The 24270-nt window shown below is 37.0% G+C and overlaps 1 protein-coding gene across 7 annotated transcripts in view; it reads left to right on the plus strand.

The window, feature by feature from the left end:
• Positions 1–24270, plus strand: part of LOC118266872 (myelin transcription factor 1) — a 207590-nt gene that overhangs the window by 138047 nt on the left and 45273 nt on the right. For all 7 annotated transcript variants that reach the window (XM_050703024.1, XM_050703023.1, XM_050703022.1 and 4 more), the window contains exon 4: positions 22797–22831. In XM_050703024.1, the coding sequence (XP_050558981.1) occupies positions 22797–22831 (35 nt within the window). The remainder of the gene's footprint in view (positions 1–22796; positions 22832–24270) is intronic.

Consider the following 24270-nt stretch of genomic DNA (forward strand, 5'->3'; position numbering starts at 1 on the left):
TTTGTTGAATTTTCTTATACCTTTGCTTAAACGCCTATGAACCATTCTATTTTAAATACTAGGTACGTCAATTATTTTTACTAATTCTCTATCCACTCTCTAAAAATAAACCACAAAAACATCTAAAACTAGAAACCCAGTGTAGAAACTCTCAGCACGACAATAAGAATTAATTTCTTCTAATCACTTCAGCAGAATACCGCTCTCACATGAACGAACTAAATATTCCAATACAATAATCCAATTCGAAATGTTCGCATCAAAAATATTGTAAAGCCACCATCTTAAATCTACATTAATCCCCTTTGCATCTCAAATTAACGAATCGATCATAATTGATTAAGTACAGCACTCGGTAAGGAGGACCACAAAGGATGGACTGGCACTGAACAAAACAAAAACAAGACTCCCTCCCGTTTTTGACCGAAGGAAAGCGAAATCTGGCTTTGTTCATTTACTCGGTAAACCGATAATTTCATTAAACAACAAAGTGGGACTTGCCGGGAGTTTTGTAAACACGGCAAGAAGCCAATGTCCCCTAAGATGGGAAATTCATTCGGAGAAAAAATATCTTGTCTTGTCTTAGCACAGCGCAACGAATTACGAATCCACGGACCCCCGCTTGTTTGCAACATAAAAAGTGGTGAGATTTAATTAAAATCAGTACCGTACCTACACTGATTTTTAGAAACATCCAATCTTTAATTAATGACGAAAAAAAGTTTGTTAACTTGTAAAAATATCTCAAAAATGTGGCCAGTCAAAATTATTTCACTATTCGCGGAGATTGGGCTCCTTAACCCTTGCTCCGACGAATCGAGTTAATATCGTAGGCGTAACCTAAAACGGGTGCATTCCGTACGTTAAAAATATCGCGGAGTAATTTGGAGCATTCGGGCGGGCTACTCGCATTAAAGTTACGTAGCGGGCAAATTAAGCCGAACCCCCGATATATTGCGTTTGTTCTTTTGATGCCGCCGGTGAAGGGTTAAAGCCAAGAATGCTTTGCTTTTTATAGTGAACTCAATAAACTGGGGTCTGAACTTCAATACGCACCTATATGAGTTTCGGGTATTTAGGTATGAGCATACGTATGTGTACAGCCACGTGATACGTAGGTATGGATGTGTATGATAGTATAATTTATTTATTTAATTTGTAGATTAGTGACAAGTTTTTGATACGACTTTTATTTTGATTTGGTGAAGAGTTTTATATATTTGAGTAAAATATTTTCTGTCTCGTATAGTTGGACATAGGTACATAATATGAAATAGGATTCGTTTGCGTGTACATCGGTATTTTGTAACACCAAGAATCTGTAATAATACCAAAAAAATACATCACAAATATATCATATCAGGTAGGGTTAACCTGACACCAACGGCCAATTTTATTTCAATATTATATTATCCACACACGAGTATCCACAAATACTCGTTATACAAAGCCAATGAATTATACCTCAGTCAGGTAATTAGACCGAAAATACCATTAAATTAATAAATAAAAAACAGGAGCGGACCCCATCGGCTCTCGGAACGACGCGTGGGCCCCTCAGTCGAATAAATTTATGTAAAAATTTTCATTAATATTTTTGAGGCCGACCGTCCGCTCGCCCTTGGGAGTGAAAATCGAGTTCGCGGTCGCGATGGAAAAATGCAAACCGAAAATTATGGGGTCCCTCGCCTTGTATTTGCTTATGAATACCGGTACCTGTACGACCCCACATCGTGAAATATAAATATACGACACGATACGGGAAAATAAAATTAAAACAACAACGGAATCATGTGAGAGCCGATTGTAAAAAATGTATAATGGATAACAAAATGTAAGTGACCTTTTTCGGGATAGTTTTCCGTCCGCCCTCGACCTTAAAGCTGTAAGTACACTATGAAAAACGCCCCTCGCAGGATCTTTTGAGATTATGAAAGATTTGTGAGTGGTAGAGTGGTGCCCGCGGCCGGTCGCACTGAGCTTAAGAGATTTAAATCGCTCGCTGGCCCGGAATGCCAGATATAAACAGATTTCTTACTGCCCCGACTTTGTAGAAATGATATCTTGGAACGAGTGTACTCAAAAGTTTGGGGTAGATAAACGCATATCTGTATGTTTTATTGCTCCTCTAAACTGTCCTATCTTGTATAAAGGATTTAATTTCTTATTTTCGACTGGACTGTACAATATCTCCGTTTACTTTTCCAAAACTGGTTTTGAAGTTCAACGGGGAATTATACTAAATTCATCACAATTTATTAATTCACTAATTCTCAACACAAACATCTTACACCAATTCAAGAAACTCCAGAAAGTCTTTTCCTATTACAAAACCGCTATATATTTCCGCGAGATTTCCTTACATTTACCTTGAGTTAATATCCCGGTTCCCCAGCACTGCAAGCGAAATCTGTGAGCGATATCTCAACGAAACCTGTAAATCTTTCAGGCATTTTTATATTCGGTGAATTCGCCGGGAGAGGGCTAAGCAGGTCGCACCAACGCCCACAGATTATATCTTGACATTTGATGGATGAATGGTTATTGGGTCTCAACATTTTTATCATTTTGATACAGTTCGTTCTATAGTTCACTTCACTGCAGGGGACACAGTTTACTGATACATTTTTCAAAGTGAACAAGTTTTGTATGCGTTGCGGTTATCGCTGGAGTGTTTAAAGTATTTTCAGATTGAAGCTTGCTTGCTATAATGATGCTGGATCATAACTTTGGTAGGTATTGTAGTGAAACTTGTGACTAGATAAGTTGTCGTCCATCTTGATAATGCGATGCTAATACAGTATACAGTCTTGATAAGTGACGACTTTTGAAAATCGCCTTTTATATAAAAGTTTTTACCTGAACGAATTGTCAATGGTGCATCATTTTCATAACCTATGAAACCGATTTGAACTGTTATTTAAAGTTATATTAAAAAAGGACATAAATTACAAGTGTGTTCTTATGTTTAATAGGCGAAATAGTAAAAAATCCCGTCCCATATGTACTTGAAATTATTCACTGATACAGTTTTCTCAAAAGTTCCAAAAAGTAAAATTCGTAGCCAATCAGATAGAACAAGTCGCGTCTATAATTCGTTTTGGAATCAATGTCAATAAATCATATTGATGTATGTGTTCGCGGTCCAATGCTTGTCGGGTGTGAAATATGTAAAATTGGCAATGTTCTTAGCGTGCATTGGAGCGGCTGACACTGCGGCGCGGTCGTTTGCACTCTTTACTACACCCCTATCTCACACTTCATATCACGTATGATGTGCAAAATAAAGCGCTTGCTTTATTGTGAAAGGGGTACTTTGGGCAATTGTGGAAGAAAATATTGTTGCTTGAAAATTTATAAAATTGTGGACGGGTTATCCCTCGTTTCCTCTCGTTTGTAGAGGAGGCTCATTATCTAGTAGTGAATTATCGCGAGTTGTTTTTGAATTATGTTTAAAATAATAATATTATCAAGATTCAATGTTTATTTACAAACAAACTTTTTAGTTACGGTACATCATTTCACTATCACTACTATCTATACACTAAAATAACCATCATCACTACAACATTTTAAAATTCAACAACCGTCGTATATTTTAAACCCACAACCCAAAAATCTCTCTCTCCTTTTATGTTAACCCTACACCCATTTTTCCGAACGCTTTGGCGCGCATCATAAGTGATATGTAGAGAAAAACGCGCGCCACCGTTAGCAGAAACATATCAATTCAATTTGAGCTCGAGGTACCCGTGAAATAGGGCTGTCCCGCTAAATCATTGCACCTACCCGCGATAAACATCGCCTTTCTGTTTTATTACATATGACAGACGATTTTTATTCCAAGGAAAGTTTTCGGTTAGAACTTTTGTGTCGCTTTCCAAATGCCGTGAATGCTTCGTAAGTGTACATCAGAATTGATACCGCATTTCTTCTGTATGTCTCTATGAATCAGAACTGTGCTTTGTGGTTGTTTTGATATAAAGTTTCTGGTATTATTCAACAGTAGACAACCCTAAATCCAAACCCCAAAATATTAAACAGCCTTTAAAATTCATACATTCTTAGAAAAACACCGCGAGCGACATTGTTAGTTGAGCTTGTAGTACAATTAACCCGCCCCTGCTAATAAGACCGAAAGACCTGCTTCAGTAAAAATTCAACGCGTCATCCACAGCTGAGTGGATATAAAAATTAAAAATGCACACGAGCCCGCAATGCCTCAAGGAAAATATGTTAAACCGGGCGAATGCTTCGTAAAATTTTAAAAGCACTGTCCTTTTTTTCTTTTAACAAGCCCTGTTTAAGATTTTTTCTTGAAAATTTTAATTTACAATGTTGTGAGTTTGCGGTGTAAATATTTCAATTTGTTTCACTTTGCGAGCCTTTGTTTTGTTGAAGGTTTTACACTGAAAATTAACACTCTGGATCGAGTTTAACTTCTGTATTGTTGTGTAGCACTCTGTAGCGTACTAATTCCTGTTGCAAACAGCGAAAATTCCTATGAAACTTCATTTTGCTAAAATAAAACCACACGTGTAGCTCCCGTCTTCTCGAACAAATGTACCCGACACATGTACCAATAGATAGCTACCGATTTAATATCCCACTCATAATTGAAGCGAACGTTCTTCCGAACCCATTACGGAGAGCTCGTAGACTAGTCGAGGCTTGGCGAGGTAATGAACTCACATTATAAATGCAACGAGGCATCGCCTACGATGCACCGGGAACACTCTGACGCGAAGAATTAATTCATTTGCATGTAAAACTTCACCTACGGCAAGCTACTTAAGATTAGGTATGAGATGCTGCGCGATCGATATGAGGACCCTACATTGCTCGCGTGTTGAAATGTGATGTATGGGAATTTGCTATCATTTTCACATTTAATTTTAAATTTTTAAGTAAAGTAAAGTGAAAGTAACGCTGTTTAGTTGTTTGCTAAAGTAAAATGTCAACGAAATTCTCAATAACACTGCAAATGGAAAACAAAACAATACACAACCACAATTTACTCGAAAAACGAGACTTTAGCAAACAACTACGGTACACAGCGTTACTTTCAGAATAGTTCCACGTAAGTCCTTGGTTCGTTGACTTTTACCACTAAAACCTCAGCTAGACACCTGCATTACGCGGTTCCTTTTAATGGGATCTCGGGGCCCCTTCGGGAACCTTCTCCTAATTCCACGTACTCCAGTTAAGGACTTTTTACAGACACTCGCGAGTCTCTTGAGGACAATCGGATGCAAATGGTGACTGTATTCGGCTAAATGAGATTCGGTGATTGAAAGCACTGGGGTTAAGTCCTTTTTTAAATTCGTGCGAATTTGTTTGATGCGTCACGTCACGAGGGTTGTTAAATTAATTTTGTGGACTTAAGGTTTTGTGTTATTGTCAATGGAATGTCAATTTTGATTTGTTGTATAGATTTTTGAAGTTAGGTACGAGAGATTAAGTACTATTTTTGTACTGATTTTGGTTTTTGAGTTTGATAAAAGAATTAGTTTCCTTTTTTTCCTTGTGTTTTTCCTTGTTTACGCCTCCCATTCTATTGCATAAACAACTGAATTAAAGAAACTTCTTAATGACTTCAATGACGAGCCTGTCTCAAGAAAACCATGTCTTATTTGAATATCCTATTGTTCGTTGTTTACTTTATTTTACTGTGAATAAAATTTGATCTCCAGCACTAGAAAGGCAGTGCAAACGACTTGCAAAATAACAAAATAAATTAAAGAGGGTAATACAATAGCTGTGCGCAAATAAGCGTCCAATGAGCGTGGAGAAAAAATGTCGGAGTGCGCGTGATCGTCCCCTTGGGTGCGCACTTATCATTGACATTAACTTTTTTGTTGTCCATAACATTTGCATAACTCTTAAACTCTCTATCAGTATAGCACGCCTCGAAGCCTCCAGGCGACTTCAGGGAGCGATGCCGGCCTACACTTTGTAAGATCATTTTCAGACTTTACTCAACTCCGTTACAGTCTTCTGGGCACAGTAAAGCGAGGGAAGTCATTTGTAAATTACCTTTAATAGCGAACAATGCTTATCGTTCACATAGGAATAATTTTATTGAGTTTTTATCGGCGTTCGTTGGGGAGTAAAAAAGAAATTGTGTGCCAAAAATTTAAAACACCAATTTTTCTAGATTTATTTTACTGATTTCCCCAAATTTTTTTGTGATATTATTAGACTTATCTATTAAAATTTACCAACGCACATCATCGTATTACAATATTTTAAACTCGAAGAATTAATTTTATAATTTGAATATTTTGACAGCTGCCACATACAGACGGGGCTTTGGTAAACGAAGCTAATCGGGCCCCCACTACGTCTCGTACGTAATCGGCCCATCATTTAGGAAAACGTTCTGACCTTTTGATGAACTCTTGTTAGAGAATTTCCCTTAATTAATGTCTTTACATGAGATTATTCGGTATGAGAATAACCGAATATATCAAATACCATTGAATTACTTAATTAATTACAAAGGAAACTAAAAAATATATACAAAAATTTTATACCACAACTTATGTTCTTTTAAAATATTAATGAGTTATATACATACAACACATTAAAATTCTTAATTCCTTTCCCTAAAATCCAATTTTTTTTTTCCTCGTACCTCTTACAGAATGACACTGTAAACACAACATAATTGGCTCTCAAAATGGCTGCGTGATCCATCTTGAGATTATAATTTAAAAACATGAGCGGGTATAATGGCGGAGGACAAGGTAAAGACGCCTGTAGTCGGCCGGTCGATGGCTTAATAAGTAGGTATCGCTAGAAGCAGCTGTTATGATACCGGTCGAGTGTCGCCGCACTCACCCTTAAAGATTTTTTTAAGAAAAATTGTGTGGAGATGGATTTTTGTTACTGTTTTATTGTATGGTCGGCAACTAGTAGTAGATGTGTGACAGCTACCGTATCGTATGTTACGGAATGCTGCTCATGAGAATATGAGCCCGTAGCATAGCTTGAAAGTAGTCAAGTTCACAATCAACCTATTAATTGAGTAAGCCGAGAAATATTATTTAAGCTATGCTTGGTCACAAACCAAAGAAATATTTCTTAATAAATATTTAATTTGATTACAAGAATCTGACCTTGAATTGTCAGTGTATTATTTCCACAGAAAACGGTCTGAATGAATAACTTATTTTACGTAGAATGGCTTTGAACTTTACAAACTAATAAATCTTGGATTATTATACTTGAAACAAGTTCTAAAACGAAATATTATCTACGTGTTTTAGTTTAAAACGTTTTCGTGTTATGACTAAGTTTATTAAATCCGCAAGTTGGTTTATTTCACATCATTCTGGAGAACTTCCCATTACGGTTTCAAAAGAATATCAATGAAAAAAAATGTTTTAGTCAAAAAAATAAACATAAATAAAAAGAGACAAGTAAGGTCTCCATACTTACCGCGCCTAAAGGTACTTACTCTAAGGCGATCGTCTTTTTTCTCGCCCCAACGTTCGGAAAAAATAGGGGAGATTCCTATCTTGTCGCTTCTAATTTACTTATTCCTCTTTTAAAGACTTATTTACCTTCAAAATCCCATTGTGTCCCAAGCAGGCCTTAATAACGAGCGGGTCTACGTGTCAAACGAGGATTTTCTTAAAAAAAGCAATAACAATTTACATAAACACCCGGTTCTATTTAACAGTTAATAAAGAAAGCGATGTTGCAATTGACGACGCTGAGCCGTTTGAACGCCTTTTAAATGGAAATGTTTATTGTATATTTTTATTTTACAAGGTTCTTTTTTTGTTAAGAACAATGCAAAGGGTTAAAGTGGAAATGAAGGAATTCTTAATTTGTTTATATTTACCATTTAAAATTAAATGTGTATTTTATCATAAACGGGGAAGCTATATACGGGGTATCTATTTAAAAAATGAACATATTGTAGTAATCAGTAATTTGAACAACACAGTCACGCCGGTAGATAGGGACCCCTACTTAGTATTCACAGTGTTTACTTGTATCTCCGCTAATATCTAAAAGCAATCAAATGAAATCCGTGCCTCACGAGCGTTACGCGTAAGTGTTGTACACAATGACCCAAATTCACTCAAGTTGGGGAATTGTTTCATTAAAACCGACCCAAAAGTTTGACGCCGACCGCGGCTGGGCGCGCTACCCATCCGCGATCGATCCTTGGTTCATCGCACTCTATTCACTAATACAAAACGTGTACCAGATATTAAACAAAATCAGGGGATAGCCCCCTAATCAAAAGCGAAATATCCCCATCATGTACAGTAAGTTCGCCCCAACTTAATGACGCGAACTGTCCGCCGCATATCAACCCCTTCCATTGAAAACTTCCAGCCTTCAACTCCACTAATAGTAATCTGAAACAAAGTTCAACCGGTTCAAGGTCGCAATTTAAAGTTTTTCCAAAACTTCTTTTCCCGTTCACTTTTTTATAAGTATATAAATCTTTTTGCCGGCGAAGTTCCACCAAAGTTTTTGGCCCAGATTGTCATCGATTTTTGTTTGAAGAGTTTGTTTTTTCATTGTTCTTCTTAACTTGTTTGACGGTTAATTCATAAAAACTTTGCCGCCCGCAATCGATAACCGTACAGCCGGCGCGTAAACAAAACCACGCGACGACCAACTATCACGTGTAACCACTAAACCAGTCTCCAGGTGTCTGCTTATATTTATACTGTAACAATATTAAATCCGGCTAAAAGCTATAGAGTAGAAAATTTGCTGCCATAACTCACAATTTATTAGCCATCAAATGTAAAACAATAAACCGCATCATCGCTGAATACCGGCAGATTTCCCTGGCGCGCGTTATTTTCAGTTGCGCCATAAATATTGCGTTTTCGCGCCGGCTGTAAATATTTTCCCCATCATAAAGGCTATGCATAGAGTCGCCGGAGGGCTCTCATCACCTCGGCCCTGAATATTTTCATATGTATTGCACGAGACCCTCTGTCTCAACTTATGTAAATGCTGCCCTAACACTTTCTCCGTTTTTCTCGCGTTTGACTCACAATACAGCGCAATTTGACGATAGATCCCGACATTATCCTCACAAGGGCTCACCTCGCGACTTGCACGGCTTCACAAATGGATATTGTGATTTAAAGTTTATTTTGCAGACTCAAGTAGCTATTGAGTTACATTACGTAAATTTTTAAAAAGCTGAATTTAGATGAGGCTGAATCAAAGAAACAATAACAAAGATTTCTTTTCTATTAATTGTAAGTCGCGTAGACAAAGAACAGCATAATGAATAGCCGTCCCCGTTGTCCGTCTCGGCTGATTTATTTCATGACTTCGGATATGCAAATAGCATTAACATTCAAAGACGTAGGTATCGCCGCCCCCTACAAGGAATCCGCGCCGACCGCAGAATGATGCCAATCCAGGGTGAATCTTAATATTTTATGTTGTGTTATTTCCCTTTTCTTTTTCCTTCCTGATATTATTTATTTCTTCGCCGACAATGAGATTCCCACTTTGGCGCGTAATAAAAAAGAATTATTGTTCATCTTTTTATAACGTGCCGTTTTGTTGAGCTTTATATTATCGTGATTGAAGAAGTGCCAGTTTAACAGAGTCTGTTACTCTCCCCCTTAGAAACGTTATTGTGATTTAGAAATTATCAAACATTTCGTGTTGCTGTATTAATTGTAATTGAGGTAGAAAGCATCGTATACTACAAATCAAATGGACCAAAATTTACCTCAACCTACCGAATCAATAAAAAAGAACCTTAGCACCAAACCAAACGATTCAATATACATCAAAACACCCTTAAACACATAAAAATAATAATCTATCAAGGTTTTACAGCACGCATCCTTCACACGAGTGATTAACAAGTCCCGGGAGGTTGTGCAAAAGAGTGGGAAAAATCATCGGGTCCTAGGGAGTGATCGGCCAGATGATTGATCACTTGGCTAATTGGATGATGGATGTAAGGGCATGGATCTAGTGAGGGTCTATGGCTTTCGATGCCACTAGTTGACTATGATATTCTTGAGTGGTTGAGCGTTTGGGGGCTCAGGTATTTTGTTAAAAAATTTTAGTGTGGAATGTGCAGTCAAAAAATTTTAAAGCTGTTGTAAAAGAGCAATACTTATTTTAATTTTCAATGAGGATATCCTAAAAACACACATTCATTAATGATATCGTCCGATTTTTTTTTACTCATTAATGTAATTGTATAGTTCTATTGTCTCTAAACGTAATAAATTGTGGGAATAACTGAAGCTGATTTGAAATTCTTTGACACGTCAATGTCTTAAATAACAATCGACGTTTTAGAATAAAATTTAATTAATGAAAATGTTTATTTTGTGTTTATCAAATTACAATGGAAACTATCCATCGTTTTCTAAGAAACTTTTGAAGTTTATTTGAAGGGTATACCATTTACTAACTTCAGACAGACTATAGAATAAAAACAATAACACTGTTTTAAGTAAATATTTTGTCTATTTTATTCAAACTATGTAATCATTTATAGGTATGTCTACCGTTTTAGAGAAATGAATGTGATTTTATTATAACCTAAAGTTTATTCTGATGTTAGTGTTAACTTTATTTTTTTTACGTTCGTTTACAATAAAGGTGAATCAAAAAATAAACAGACGATACAAGTGCTTATTAAAGCCAAATCAAAATTATTTATTTCCAATAGACCGGGAAGGCACTTTTGGACGTCAAAGCAAATATTACAATATAGAAAAATAAAATGTCTCTCTGTCTGTCAGTCCTCGAGTGAAGCCATGTGCTCGTTCCAAAGTGTATCTCATTTTCAATCAGTTTCACAATACAATTCTTGGTTACATGTTTTCGTTGGTTCAATTATGTGAGAACAATGTAACACCAATATCCATCATACCAAAGAGATCGAAAATTTATATCGAAATTATATATTTTATCCACCAAACATTCTTCTTATCAGAATGCCATATACCAAACACAAAAGTAAACAAACAAAAACAAAATTAGCACCGAACACATAACCAAAACATCACATCACAACCAAAAACACAAATAATTAAATAAACAAGCCAATATTATATACGGAGAGCAAATTAAACATCAAAACTGTCTCCTCCCATCCATCACTCTAATATGATATTTGGAAATAGTAATTAAATTCCACATTAACGGTACATATACGGATACACGGCGGAACCTAATTTTCATAGATGATTAGAGCTACCCCACACGGATCGCGCGATTACGTACTGTTGTTATTTAGACGAAATGTTTTAAGCGAATTACCGAATGAAGCCAATCCAGTTCATCGTTAACGGTGATGTGAGTGACATGTGAAAGGGCTTTTTGAATGTAATTAAAAACGTACGCGATGTAGAGTACTTAAGTACTGTTACGTTACGTTATATGTAAGATGTACCTGAGGATAGACCTGTTCCATCTCTTCGTTTCGCTCATCTTGATGTAAACCATCCAGTACCCTTAGATGTTTTTATAAATTCATATATTTTAAAGAACTAGGAACCTTTCGTTATATAAACTGTGGTACGTAGTATAAAACGCGTCATTAACTGCTGAAAACTAAATTTTAAAAACTATTTTAGTACAATAAAATTGCGATCAAGCATTTTGTATAAGTAAAAATAATAGCAACGAAAATAGACACATACTTAATTCAATAAGTACCAGTAAATATTCTCGAAGCAAGTCCATAATTCTGCGAACAGCTTAGCGATGGTACCCCTATCAACTGTCTGATGCACGCCACGTCACCGCTGACGTCATTCCTGACGTCTTGCCGATGAAAAACAAACACCGAAATCGTTCCCTGCCACCGCATTAGATAATTACCCTGTCATATTACGTTTCGGATTATTTTATTAACTGGTTAGAAATACAAACAAAAATTTCAGTCGATATGCAAATATTTGTGTGTACCTAGAATATTATTAAAAAAAAAATAAAGCAAAAAATGCGACATGGGCATACGTAAAAGACTCGTATTTGTTCTCATTGTAAATTATCTACTCTATTTTACGTTAATTTAAAATACACATTATAATTTTCTAAACAAAAAAAAAGTATACATCTAAACCAACAATCCTTTCACAAACGATCAAGAACTAGCAACACTAAATACTACTAATAAATAATCGACTAACAACTGCTATTTTACCCCGTCAATCAAGTGCGTATAACGTTTCATTCCTCTAGTGTGGAGCATTTCATCGAACGTACTCCATACTTACAGGGTAAAGAGTCGGTGCATATAAAAGCTGTCTAGAAAGTTTTCTGTCGGTCCTCGCGATCGATACCGCTCGCTCCGGGAATTACACGGGGTAATGATCGTAACAACAGCTAGTTGTTAATTTGGGTTATTATGTCATTTGGTGCAACACTAGTTGTTAGTCTTTTCGCTTCGAACGTTGTTTAAATTTTGGTGGGAGTTTTTTATGATTGGTTGGAGGTTTTACTTTTTCTTTTTTTTCGTTTGTGTTCTATGTTTGAAATTATTGATTTTTATTTTAAAAAGGAGGTTGCAATGATAGTTTGGTATAAAATACAAGTACATGAAACATCATTTGTCTTTTTTAAACGAGCGCTCCTGCGTGCCTTTAGTTTGTTGCTGACCATTACTATATATTAATAAGCAATTTTATGCCTGAAGCACAGGTTTTACCTAGTTCAAGCAATTTACACATTAGCATTTTATTTAGAAGTAAGTAAATTATTGTAAATTTTTTTGTAGAAATGGAATAATAATAAACAATTTATTTATTTATATTTGAGAATTTGTATTGAGCACGAATTTACTGATCTTGTGTTGAATTTATCTCATGAACCAAAACTGATTTGTTTGGCTACGAGAGAAATATCAGTCACATTTAAATAACTCCTACTTCAAAGCAAGACCTTCAACGCAGATTTCTCACATACCAACACAATTCACATCTTATACGTATTAGAAGTGACATTTAATAAACTAGAGTTGCTTAATAAATAAATAAATAAGGCACCCTCATTTCTTCCCTGCATTTACCTCGGAACGGTTAATTTCATTAATTTCGCAGGCGAACACGCACTATGGAACCTGGCTTCACATCAAGCTATGCATAACCAGTATAAGTCGACCGTCGAATGTGTGGAAAGATCATACAAAGCGAGGTCTTGATAAACTGGTTTTGTATAACTTGATCTGTAGTCGTGTATAGGCGGTCTCCAATAGGGATTTGGTCGCAATTATGTATTAGCAAAACTTGGTATACCGACGCATGCGATCCCACTAGGGATTATGGGACGTTTGTGTATTTTGGAAGTGAAAATGGAAGATGAAGATGATGATCTCAGTGTTATTTGCAAGATTTTGGACATCAAAATTTGGTTACACGAAGTATACATAGGAGAAAATCGGTATAATATACACGTTGCACGGCAGCCAGTTGCCCAGCCACCGCACCAACCGTGCACTCTCTATATGATACTTAATAGTTACTTTAAGTATAATATAATAATTTTAAGATACTCTTACATGTTTGTTAAAACATTTTCTTGAAATTACCCAGTCACATCCCACACGAATAAGCAGCCTTTCTTAAGATATAAACCCTAAATATTATGACTTCATTCACGATAACATCAAAGTTTATTTAATCAAAACTTTTGACTAATACGCTTTATCAACATACCTATCAATGAAAACCAATCAATTAGGTACGAAGAGATTTTCATTGAAATATTTCTATAATAATACCTCTTCTTTGTGTCTTCGCCTAACCTAATTCGGAGCTCAGTAATATGATTTCGCAAGTCGACGACACACATACATGTCTGTAAGTTGCCGACTATTGAAACTACGACCACAATCTACAATTAGGGCTAGGGTACACGCGTCACGTACGGCGGGATTAGCGCGCGGCGTGTGCACGCACTCGCTCGCCACTGGTAATTTATAGCCAGTGTGTTCACACCTTTACCCCGCTCTGGTGTTGACACGCTCGATTTATAGACCCGTGTGAACTGCACCTAAATCTCCAATGGTTAAGTCCGTTTGAGATTAATTTGTTGATATTTAAGTTGGTGAAAGGTAAAAGGTTTACGATAATTAGGTAAATAGCAAAAGTTGAAATGATTGCTTCCCATTTTTATTTAGAACATATACACGTGCGTAAGACGCTTTAACGTGAGAAATAATTATTTTTAGCTGCAGAATAAGTGAGGAAAACATTCATTTTATACGTTCGCAGACATTTTATAAAGCAAATACGAATATAAATGGTTGGCGAGCTAATAACTCCGCGAATGTTTGTACCTCATTAACGGAACTTTAATTTATTTTCTCTTTCCGCTCGCACGACATTCCTCATCTATACATATAATAAAATCGTAGAAAAGTGCTGTCTGTACATTGAAAATAAAAATAAAAAAAATAGCAGGGGTTATTGTTATGTCGATGTCGAACCCAAAAATGTAATTAACTTTTTTTTTGTCTGTTTGTCTGTTTGTCTGTTTGTCTGTTTGTCTGTTTGTCTGTTTGTCTGTTTGTCTGTTTGTCTGTTCGTCTGTGCGCGCTAATCTCAGAAACGGCTGATCCGAGTTGGATGCGGTTTTCACGAATATATTGTGGGATGCTTAAATTTACATTTAGTGTTTGTTTCATGTCAATCGGTTCATAAATAAAAAAGTTATGTCAAATTAAAGAATCACGTCGAACATTCTATGCTTATACCATTAATCTCCGCAACTATTTGACGGATTTGGTTGAAATTTGGCACAGATATAGTTTAGAACCTTAGAAAGGACATAGATATATTTTTATTTCAAAAATCAAAAAATAAAAATAAGAAATAAATTATTTATAAATAATTCTATGTCGATCGTTACACGACTTCGGTTCATGTTATTGTTTTAATTCATCGAAAAAAAGTAAATAAATAGTAAAAAGGTATGAAAAAAATAATATCAATATAATAAAACATTTAGTACAAAGAAAATGCTCTAACGAAGTATAGATAATTCTATGTCGATCGTTACACGACTTCGGTTCATGTTATTGTTTTAATTCATCGAAAAAAAGTAAATAAATAGTAAAAAGGTATGAAAAAAATAATATCAATATAATTAAACTTTTAGTACAAAGAAAATGCCCGAACGGAGTATAAATAAATAATCCAAGTTGTCTTTATCCTCGATAGATGGCGTTGGGATCGAAATAGATCGCGCTATGGTTTCGTTACATTCATTTGGTTGGGTATCGGCCGAGCGCTTCGGTACTATCGTAGAAAAAGTGTATTATCAGTCGTATGATTATTTGTCTGTAGTGGTCCTGCTGTTTCGTATATTCTAAATTGGTTTCGTTGTATTTGTCAATTAATAAGTTTATTTGTTGGGTTTTCCTGGTTTTTTGGTTAAACTATTTAACGTAGGTTTAGTTTGATATCGATTATTAGTAGTTACTGTAGTTAGTTTTTTTAATAAAATTGTAAGTCTAATTTATAAATTAATTAGATTAGATTTAAGTCGTTTCTTTTAAATTATTTAGTTTAAGCTTGGTTATTATAGCATAGAGGATAGGTTGTAATATAGTTTCTTTTTTAATTGTTATAAATTCGTAATTCGTAGCTTTCTTTAGTTTTAAGTTAGTTTAAGTCCGTTTTTAAACTATTTTTTCAATGCCCTAAGTGAGTATACATCTATTAAATTCAAACGCAGAGCTCATTATGTTGATTTTTGAAGAGTTCCCTGGAATATCTTCCACATCTCATTTTTGAAGAGATCCCGCGAGATCGGGAACTATGTGGTTAAAACCAAAAATTTGCCGGAAGTCACTATTCCACGCGAACGAAGTCGCGGGCAAAAGCTATTTTCAATAAACTTCAAACTCTAACGTAGCTTTGATTATGCTTGTTCACCTCAATAACCGACTAGGTTCTTTTCACTGGAACTAAACTGTTTTCAGTGCGCTTCTGTTTTCGTTCCGCAATTAAACTGCTGTTAAAGTTCTTGCAGCGATGTTTGCAGAGCACCTGAACGGTCGGCAAAAGTTGTGCCGCACCCTGTTCCTTGTTTGCGTGCTAATTATCCCGGTTTCGCAGCGCAGTCAGCGCCCAAAACGCTGACCCGCTCTAAATGGTCAAACGAGGCTAAAAGCCTTTCACAGCTCCATTCAAATAAGGCTTCGGTCCCACCCTGTAACCATAGTGACCGCCTACTCCACGCTATTATTTCATTGTATCAACATTCATATCGACATCACGTGTAACGACGGCTCGATTAAACGAGGGGCCGCCCGAAGCCAGATTTGTCAAGTCTCCTTTCAAATTAGACGCCACGGTCCGGTTCGCACTTCACGCGACGTTTAAAATCAAAAGCGCAAAAGGGTTACGTAATCCGGACCTTTTTCAACGCGACTTGTGTTTGTGTGCATGTCTCGTCTTTTGTCACGTATTCTTAATTAATGCCCGCCAGCTGGCGAACAACCCCACTCGTCACATTTTCATATCGATTCCAAGAGGGTCTCGCTTTAAACACCGCGCTCAGTATTGCGCCGATAAATCTCGATCGGTTTTAATTTTTTTAATCGGAATGTGACATCGAAAACGAATCTACAAACGTCCCCCTGTTTGCGAATCGGAAGTAAAGCCTAATAAACCGGCGCTTAACCTCGCGCGACAAAGCCGATACAAAGTGAGTGACATCCCGCCTCTAAAGAGATCTCGCGAAAAAATCCGGCGGCGACGTGTCAAAGACACCGCGACGCGACGAGCGAGGGGCTCTTTGTTGCCTATCGAAATATTTTTAAAGCTTAACTCCTTAGTGAATTGAGAGATTAAGTCTTTTTTGAAGAGGCAACCGGTCCCCGGGGTCGGGCGTGATCATTCCTTCAGATCTCATTTCCGCGGATGCTCTATTTGATTGTTATTTTTGTTACTTTTTTCCCGTTTTGTCCGGGCGCTGGCGAGATTTGAAGTGACAGTCGACGATTTGCACTCGAGCGCGATAAGTGTTTTCCAACATTTTTTATTTCACAACAGCTTTGTTAGCGTTGCTTGTTTACTTGACATTTTTATATTTACGATTAATAGAAGAGTCATCAATTTATTTTATTTTAACAGGATACAAACACTCCTTATTGAATAAAATCGAAGTCCAGTTCTGCAATCTGCAAGTAAAACAATCGTACCAGTGTCATTAGCCTCTGACTGCCGACAGTACTCCATTTAGTGGCGGTTTCCCATTATAGTTAAGATAGTCCTTCCTAGTGAATGTTCAAAGCATTCACGGACATATTTACTTTCCACACCAGCGGACATCCAGCATAAAGCCACAAGAAAATATGCAAATGACTGTAAGGCAGTAGGTAAGCGCTCGTAAGCCGTGTAATTATTCACATCGGATTTGCAAATCTCGCCTGAAGCGTTCCGTTTCCGCAGTCGCGCATTAAACTGACCCTTAGAGCGCATTTAAATCAAAACACATGTGTTCGCAGCGGACCGGCTTAGCGGACGCTGATTTTCAGATGAGGGCTTCCCCTTTTTGCGGGTCCCTGCGTCGATTCCTTGGCGGGTGATGATCGATACCCCGCCCCCGCCGCCGGCCGCGACCCTCCCTCCCTCGCTCTTAATTAGGACTCGGAATCTGCGGCGGACACACACACACGCGACGCCCGTACACGGTATAATGTTAATCAACTTTCATTATGCACTAAGGAATTATATGGGTACGCCTGAGGAGTGATTATCCGAGTTAGGCCGCGTCCCCGACCAAGAAATCATACTTTATTATGATCATTCCGTATTCGGCGGCTTTACGGCGGCACCTCGCGGGGCGACATCACATTAGAATTTACTGCGCATATATCAAACTGCTGTTACACCGTTGTCTACTTAGTAAATAGCTACAATGTAATTAACTTTTGCGCAACTATGACGTCCAATGTTTATAGACACTATCTTACTCAAAGTTCACAAACTTGTTAATCTAGTTATTTGAAATTAAAAGCAGCCTGCAGTTCTTATACAACATTCGTGAAGATCTCAAAATTCCAAGGATACTATGTAAATTATAACTATTAACATAGAGTATTCAGTGCGGAACCCATGTTTATAGCGCGTGAGATTAGTCTGAATGTAGTGGACCCGCAATATCCGCGCACTAAGCGCTTACATCGTGATTAATATTACTGCTTACATCGCAATACCGTTTATCTATACAAAGGTCTGAATATATTAAATTGTATCACAAGTTACATGAGTGCTTGTATATTACTTTATAAGGAGCTTAGGATGACAGTTAGAAACGCGTTTTCATCTTACGAGATGTTGCATATCTTGGTTAACAGTACTCTATCTAAAACATAATATCTCCTTGACTTCTTCAATGAAACTTAATTCATAAAAAAATCGATTCAGTTTTTTCGTTAAGTTTTACAAAACAAGACAAGATTTAACCTTTTTGCATCTTACTTCTGAAGAAATGGTAACAATGTATAGAAATACTCTAAGTACGGTCGGTTACATAGCAATATAATATGATAGTTCTGCATTCCAAATTACGTAGTAAAGGCCTCGGTTGAATAGGCCCTTAATCGCACTCCACGGTTAAGCAGGCTTGCCCCAAGAAAGGCCGTATTGAGATCGCCCTTTAAGCTTCAGTTATGAGGATAAACCTTCAATAAATCTTTCACTTAGAGGGCCGTTTAATTAACGTGTGTAATAAAATTTAATTGATCAAAGCGTATAGTTTGCTGAGTATAATTTATGGGCCCACTTGAACTACCTTTGTTTGGTCCTTACGTCCGATTGTTGTCTCGAAAGTTATGTTCTGTTTTGGTTTGGTGAGTGTCTTGTTTATATTGTGTTAGTAAAAAAATATAGATTCATTGCGAAGTTATGGAAATAATTTTGATCCTCAAATTATTAAGAGGTATAGATGTAACTATATAAAATTATTTGGAGATACTGATCCAACAAGATGACTAAAAATTCGGTTAGTAGGTACTCAAATAACTCGACTATAAACACCACATACTTTCTATGAAAACAATCCGTGACACCTAATACCCAACCATTACGAACACCCGTAACAAAACTATTATTCAAAAACCTTAAATAATCTACAAAAACAATTCATTTTACACTAAATATAACAAGCAAAGATATGACTTTATAAATAGAAATACGAACAAAATAAACCTAGTTATTAAATTAAGCACAATACAATCTAAAATCCATCACTCAAAACGTGGAAACTCGTTACCATTTTGATAAATGAAATTTCTTACTTCATTTTCTTCACGGGCAATTTATTTATTCTGTTAAGACTATATGACAGACGTACCACAGTAATTAGATCTCTCAATTTGTTCTGGCGTCGTAAAATGTTTGGAAGTGTGAAGGGTCTTGGTGTTCTGGTCGATATCACACACGTGTATTCTCAAGGCTTGTACTAATTTAATAGATGAGGTGTTCCCATTAATTACAAAGAACGTCGGTGGCAGTCCGCTGCGGGTAATGTGCGAACAAATTAATAAGGTTATTAACTCCTTCCGACAAGTCATTCTTTCTCACACATTCTACGTGTTATATTGATACTGAGGAGGCTTTAGTTCGTTGTGTGTTTGTTTTAGAATTGTTTTCTAGATTTTGTTATAGTACCTTTACTATTAATGTACTATATTTTATCACTTTTCACTAAGAAAAAATATTATACGTAGCCGATTTTCGTAGCAAGTGCTACGCAGCTGCTACGAGATGCTACGAAAATTTTAGAGTACCGTAAAATTGTAGTAACTTTTTGTAAGAAGACAGAAATTAATAGGAAAGAAAAAATCGTCATCTAATGCAACAAGCTGTCCCAAGCAAGGGCGGCCACATGTGATTGATTGTTAATGAAGTAGCGTGGGGCGATAGTTATTAATGAATCGCGGCTCCGCCCGGCCAAAACACTTCTTTATTTACCCACTAACACCTATTAGCCGACCGCGTCCGATACACTGCTCCTACAATATATCATCCCGACAGAAACGTATCAATCAATTTGGTAAATTATAACCTGACGTTACCCTTTTGTTTTGTATCACTAATAACTGGTTTGTTATTATTTTTGTTTTTCGATGGAATTATGATCTTTTTTTTCTTTCATTTCAATATTTGCTCTACATTGATATGTAAGTTAAATGTTAAACACACACGAATTATTCATTCTGCAAGATAATATATAAAACCCGACATATTAACAACTAATGGTTCGACAAAGTGCCAATTCATTTCACTACATTAAAATAATTATGAAGTAACAACATTTATATTTTAAATTAATTTATATATTCGAAATCACAGCTAGAACGATTATATTTCTAAGTCCCCCAAAATCAAGAGAAGGGTTTTGTTTTATTTCAATTAAGTCGCAATCACAAAGAGTTGGGACCGCGACAGTCACTCTATCGTCGCCGATTTAAACAGATGTCGTGTTAAGGAGGTCCTCTAGAATATTCGTTTGGAATTTAAATTGCAAATTTGTGCGGTGGCAGGTGCACCTCCTCGATTGAACGTCACCCTCCCTTTCTAATTCATACAAAAACTATCCCCATCTTACTCTCACGCGCTCCCAAAATCAAGGAATAATGAACGACAACAAATAAAAGCCAAGCGTCACTAATTACTCGGGCTACTCAAACGAAGAAAGGTAATTTTTGCACTCTATTCCAGAGAGGAAATCTTGAAGCTAATGGCGTTAATTTAAAAAGAGGCCGATGACTGTGATTTTTCTTTCGACGCTCAAACTTTTTGACTCGTGATTTATTGACGCTACAAAACCGGCTTTCAACTCTCGACTTCAGCCTATCCGACCATCCTGGACCATTCTTTGACGTTTAAACAAGGTCGTAAATAAAATGTCAGTCACACACACTAGAGGCTTCGTGCCCAAACTAAACAGAGGGTGAGGCGATTCATTATGAATGAGTGGTCTCAGGTACCGCGGCCTAAATTAAAGTTTAGCTCATCGGCAATGTGTACAATGTAGCGACTACTTGGGCAGGCCGATCACGAGTTGCGGCGGCTTAATGAATGAAGAAATTCCCGAGACCCCTCACACGTACCCCTCGGGTCTAACCTCCCTCGCATAGATTGTAAACTCACAGAAAGAAAACATTCACTGACTTTACCGAAATGTCAACAGTTTCCGACAGAGATTTCCATTAACATTTCTAGATGCTAGTCTTTTGAATTCAAACTGAAGTATGTAATTGAAAATATATTCAAAGCCGAGTGGTTTCTGTAGTATCCCCACTGCGGTCTCGATAACTGAGTAATTAGCTTTCCAATTTTAAAGAGCGACTCCACGCTCAGTGCCTCCCATCAATCCGCTCCCCTGCTCGCCATCGAATCGATAATAATTAATTATTTTTGACATAATCACAGCCAAAATCCATTCTCTTTTTGCTAATTCACGTCCCTATAATAAAACGGGACGACGCTTTTAAGGCTCGCCCGAGTGAAATTGATAAAAAATAAATAAGACTGCGCGCACAACTTTTCGCCAAGTCAAACAAAATTGGGCGTTAGCTTACGACGTTGGGTGCCGAATGATTAATTATAATCGTTCGTTTATCTTGCTAGTACTATCGATACTGCAAAAATAAATCTGTACAGGTTCGATGAATATTGTCGTGGTAACCGATCGTATCAAAGCGATGTATCCGAGACCCATATTCAGGCATGGTGACGAGGGATCGTTGTGAGATACGTACAATCGGCGGGACACTGTGTCAATATTGGACACGCCACATAATGGGCTCCAAGATTCGGATGTGGGCGAAGTGTCGTGTTCAACTCGCTAATAGACAGAGGACCTTCGACTTGATACTGCAAGCTTGACGTACTTGTTTGAAGTTCAATGGACTGTGATAGAAACAAAGCCGAATTGTTTAACAATTGTTTTCGATGCCAAACCCTTGATCATTGACTAAATCGTACTGACAAATGTGTGAGAAAACAAGGACTTATGTTATGTTATAGTGTAACTCATACTGTAAATAATAGAATAAGAGCATATTGAACTTTCACAACAAGTCCTCGTAATATACAATCTATACAATATTAATACTTACTCGGGAATATTGAAAGCAAACCGCGAGTTTTGAATGCCGGCACAAGTTGCTGGTACTTAAAAAATACATAGTGAAAACATTAGCTCCGCCCCGGGCGGGGCTGGTCCGTGATTAAACCCAGCGAGGCATGCATAACGAGCCCGGTATGTTTGAACGCTTACAAATACTTTCCAAGTTGGTCCGGACAGCGGTTGAAGCGGGTACTGCTACACCTGTGCTTGTTTATCGCCGCTAAGACCGCCGGTACCCCGCAAGAGAAATATTGTTTGTTTAGGCCAATCTACAAACCACCCTGACCCACTTATAATACATTAACAATATTCAATAATCATCTCAAATTCATATTACGTACGTCGAATCACCTAAAATAATATTTAATACCGACTCCCTGCAACAGATAGGATTCTCGACCGAAATTAAATAATATTTTGAAGGGATTAGTATCATGATTGGGCGGACACATGCTAATGCAAGAAGTTTTTAATTAAAACCGTCCGCCGTTAAGAGGCTGCGTAATGGCTGATCCTCAGGAGGGATCCGATATTGGGTGTGTACCGGCAAAGCCAAAATACAAACATATTTAGGTCCGTTACGTAGCGCAGTGTGCGCCGGCTAATCACTGGACGGAGAATGGACGCAGTGTACACATCAACAACCCCTTACCGTATTATACAAAGATTTTCATTTGTTTCAGATGCACAAGACTACAATGACGACGACGCAAACAAGGTACGTAAATAAGAACATTGGTCGTGTGAAAGCGCTTAAAACTAAAAAAAAAAACAGCATTAAACTGGGAGTGCTCCCCACAAGCGCAATCCAAACTTTAGCGACGACTTTATGGCCGCTGTGACCGCCAAAAGTCGCCGAGGAAAAGTGCAAGCTTGTTTACTCATATATCAGCGGGTCGGGTCGACGTTTCTTTCCGATAAGGCCAGCTCCCCCGCTGCCAATAAAGTGATTAAGTCACAAATCGTGGCGAGGCGCCTCTTTACCGGCCCTCTGATATACCGACACTGAGCTTGCGGAATTGCTTTTTAATTTATATATTTTTGTACGTTATTTGCTGTTTTCCTTTCGAGTGGAATCGATCTCTTTTAGATAACACATAATTAAGAAGCAAGATTATCTCATCAAAGTACTTATATGGCTTCTTGTATGTAATAAATCTTCGGAAAATATCAATCAGAATAAATAAATTAAAGTTGTTAAGATACATTTTAACTTGTCTCATCTTAACTTGTTATTATATATGTTGTCTAAAGTACGTGACTCTAATACATAAGTCAGACATCAATTGTACTTCAATAAATCCACATCGTAATTTCTCAGCCAAGGGTCCGGTTTCTTTATCAGCACGATACTACAACTGGTGGTTCAGTCCCCATCGAACAGCTCTATTACAAATAAATTGCCCTTCGAAAACGCTGCGCGTGTTATAAATTTCATACGTGCTGAGAAATGACATACGGTATTATTTATTACGAACAGTTTTTTTCGGGAAAAATACAAAGAAGACATTGTGACGTAATTGAGCTGCGTATTATTGGGGCACGCTACAATTCAACGGCAATTTTCTACGACAAAAGAAAAAATATTGTCTCTCCAATGTTTTACGGCCGAGAAAACTAAAACTATTTCTTTTTTTCGAACAACCTTTTTTGTTTTGGTCAGCGTGCGTTCTTATTTCAAAATTTAAAAAAGTTATAAGTAACGACGAATAGGGTTGTGACACGTGTTTTGTGGGGTAACAAAGCACACGAATAATAAAGATTGATGACTATTTAGACACGACTTTATTACTGGCAATCGTTGAATCAATAAACAAATAATTATATTATCCGTGTATCGTATCATTACGGTGTCAGGAAGCAGACAGCTGAGCTTCGTGTTTACACGCTTTCAACACGACATTAGCTGTTGGCGCCATTAGCTTTACAAATGACACTAAAATGAAATCTATTCATTTCCTTTGAGCCGAGTCAATCGTCGGTGATATTGTACGATTTCACGCGATCCGGGCATTATGTAGTGTATCCTCGGTGACGATCCCCGCTCGCATTGTAACGTGAGCCCTCAACTTTCATAGCTTTATACCGTCAACATCAGTTTACTATTTTATGCTATTATAAACGAATCAGTTTGTGTCGCACGGACATTTTTTTTTT

The sequence above is a fragment of the Spodoptera frugiperda genome, chromosome 23 (genome assembly GCF_023101765.2).
Source record: "Spodoptera frugiperda isolate SF20-4 chromosome 23, AGI-APGP_CSIRO_Sfru_2.0, whole genome shotgun sequence".
NCBI lineage: Eukaryota > Metazoa > Arthropoda > Insecta > Lepidoptera > Noctuidae > Spodoptera > Spodoptera frugiperda.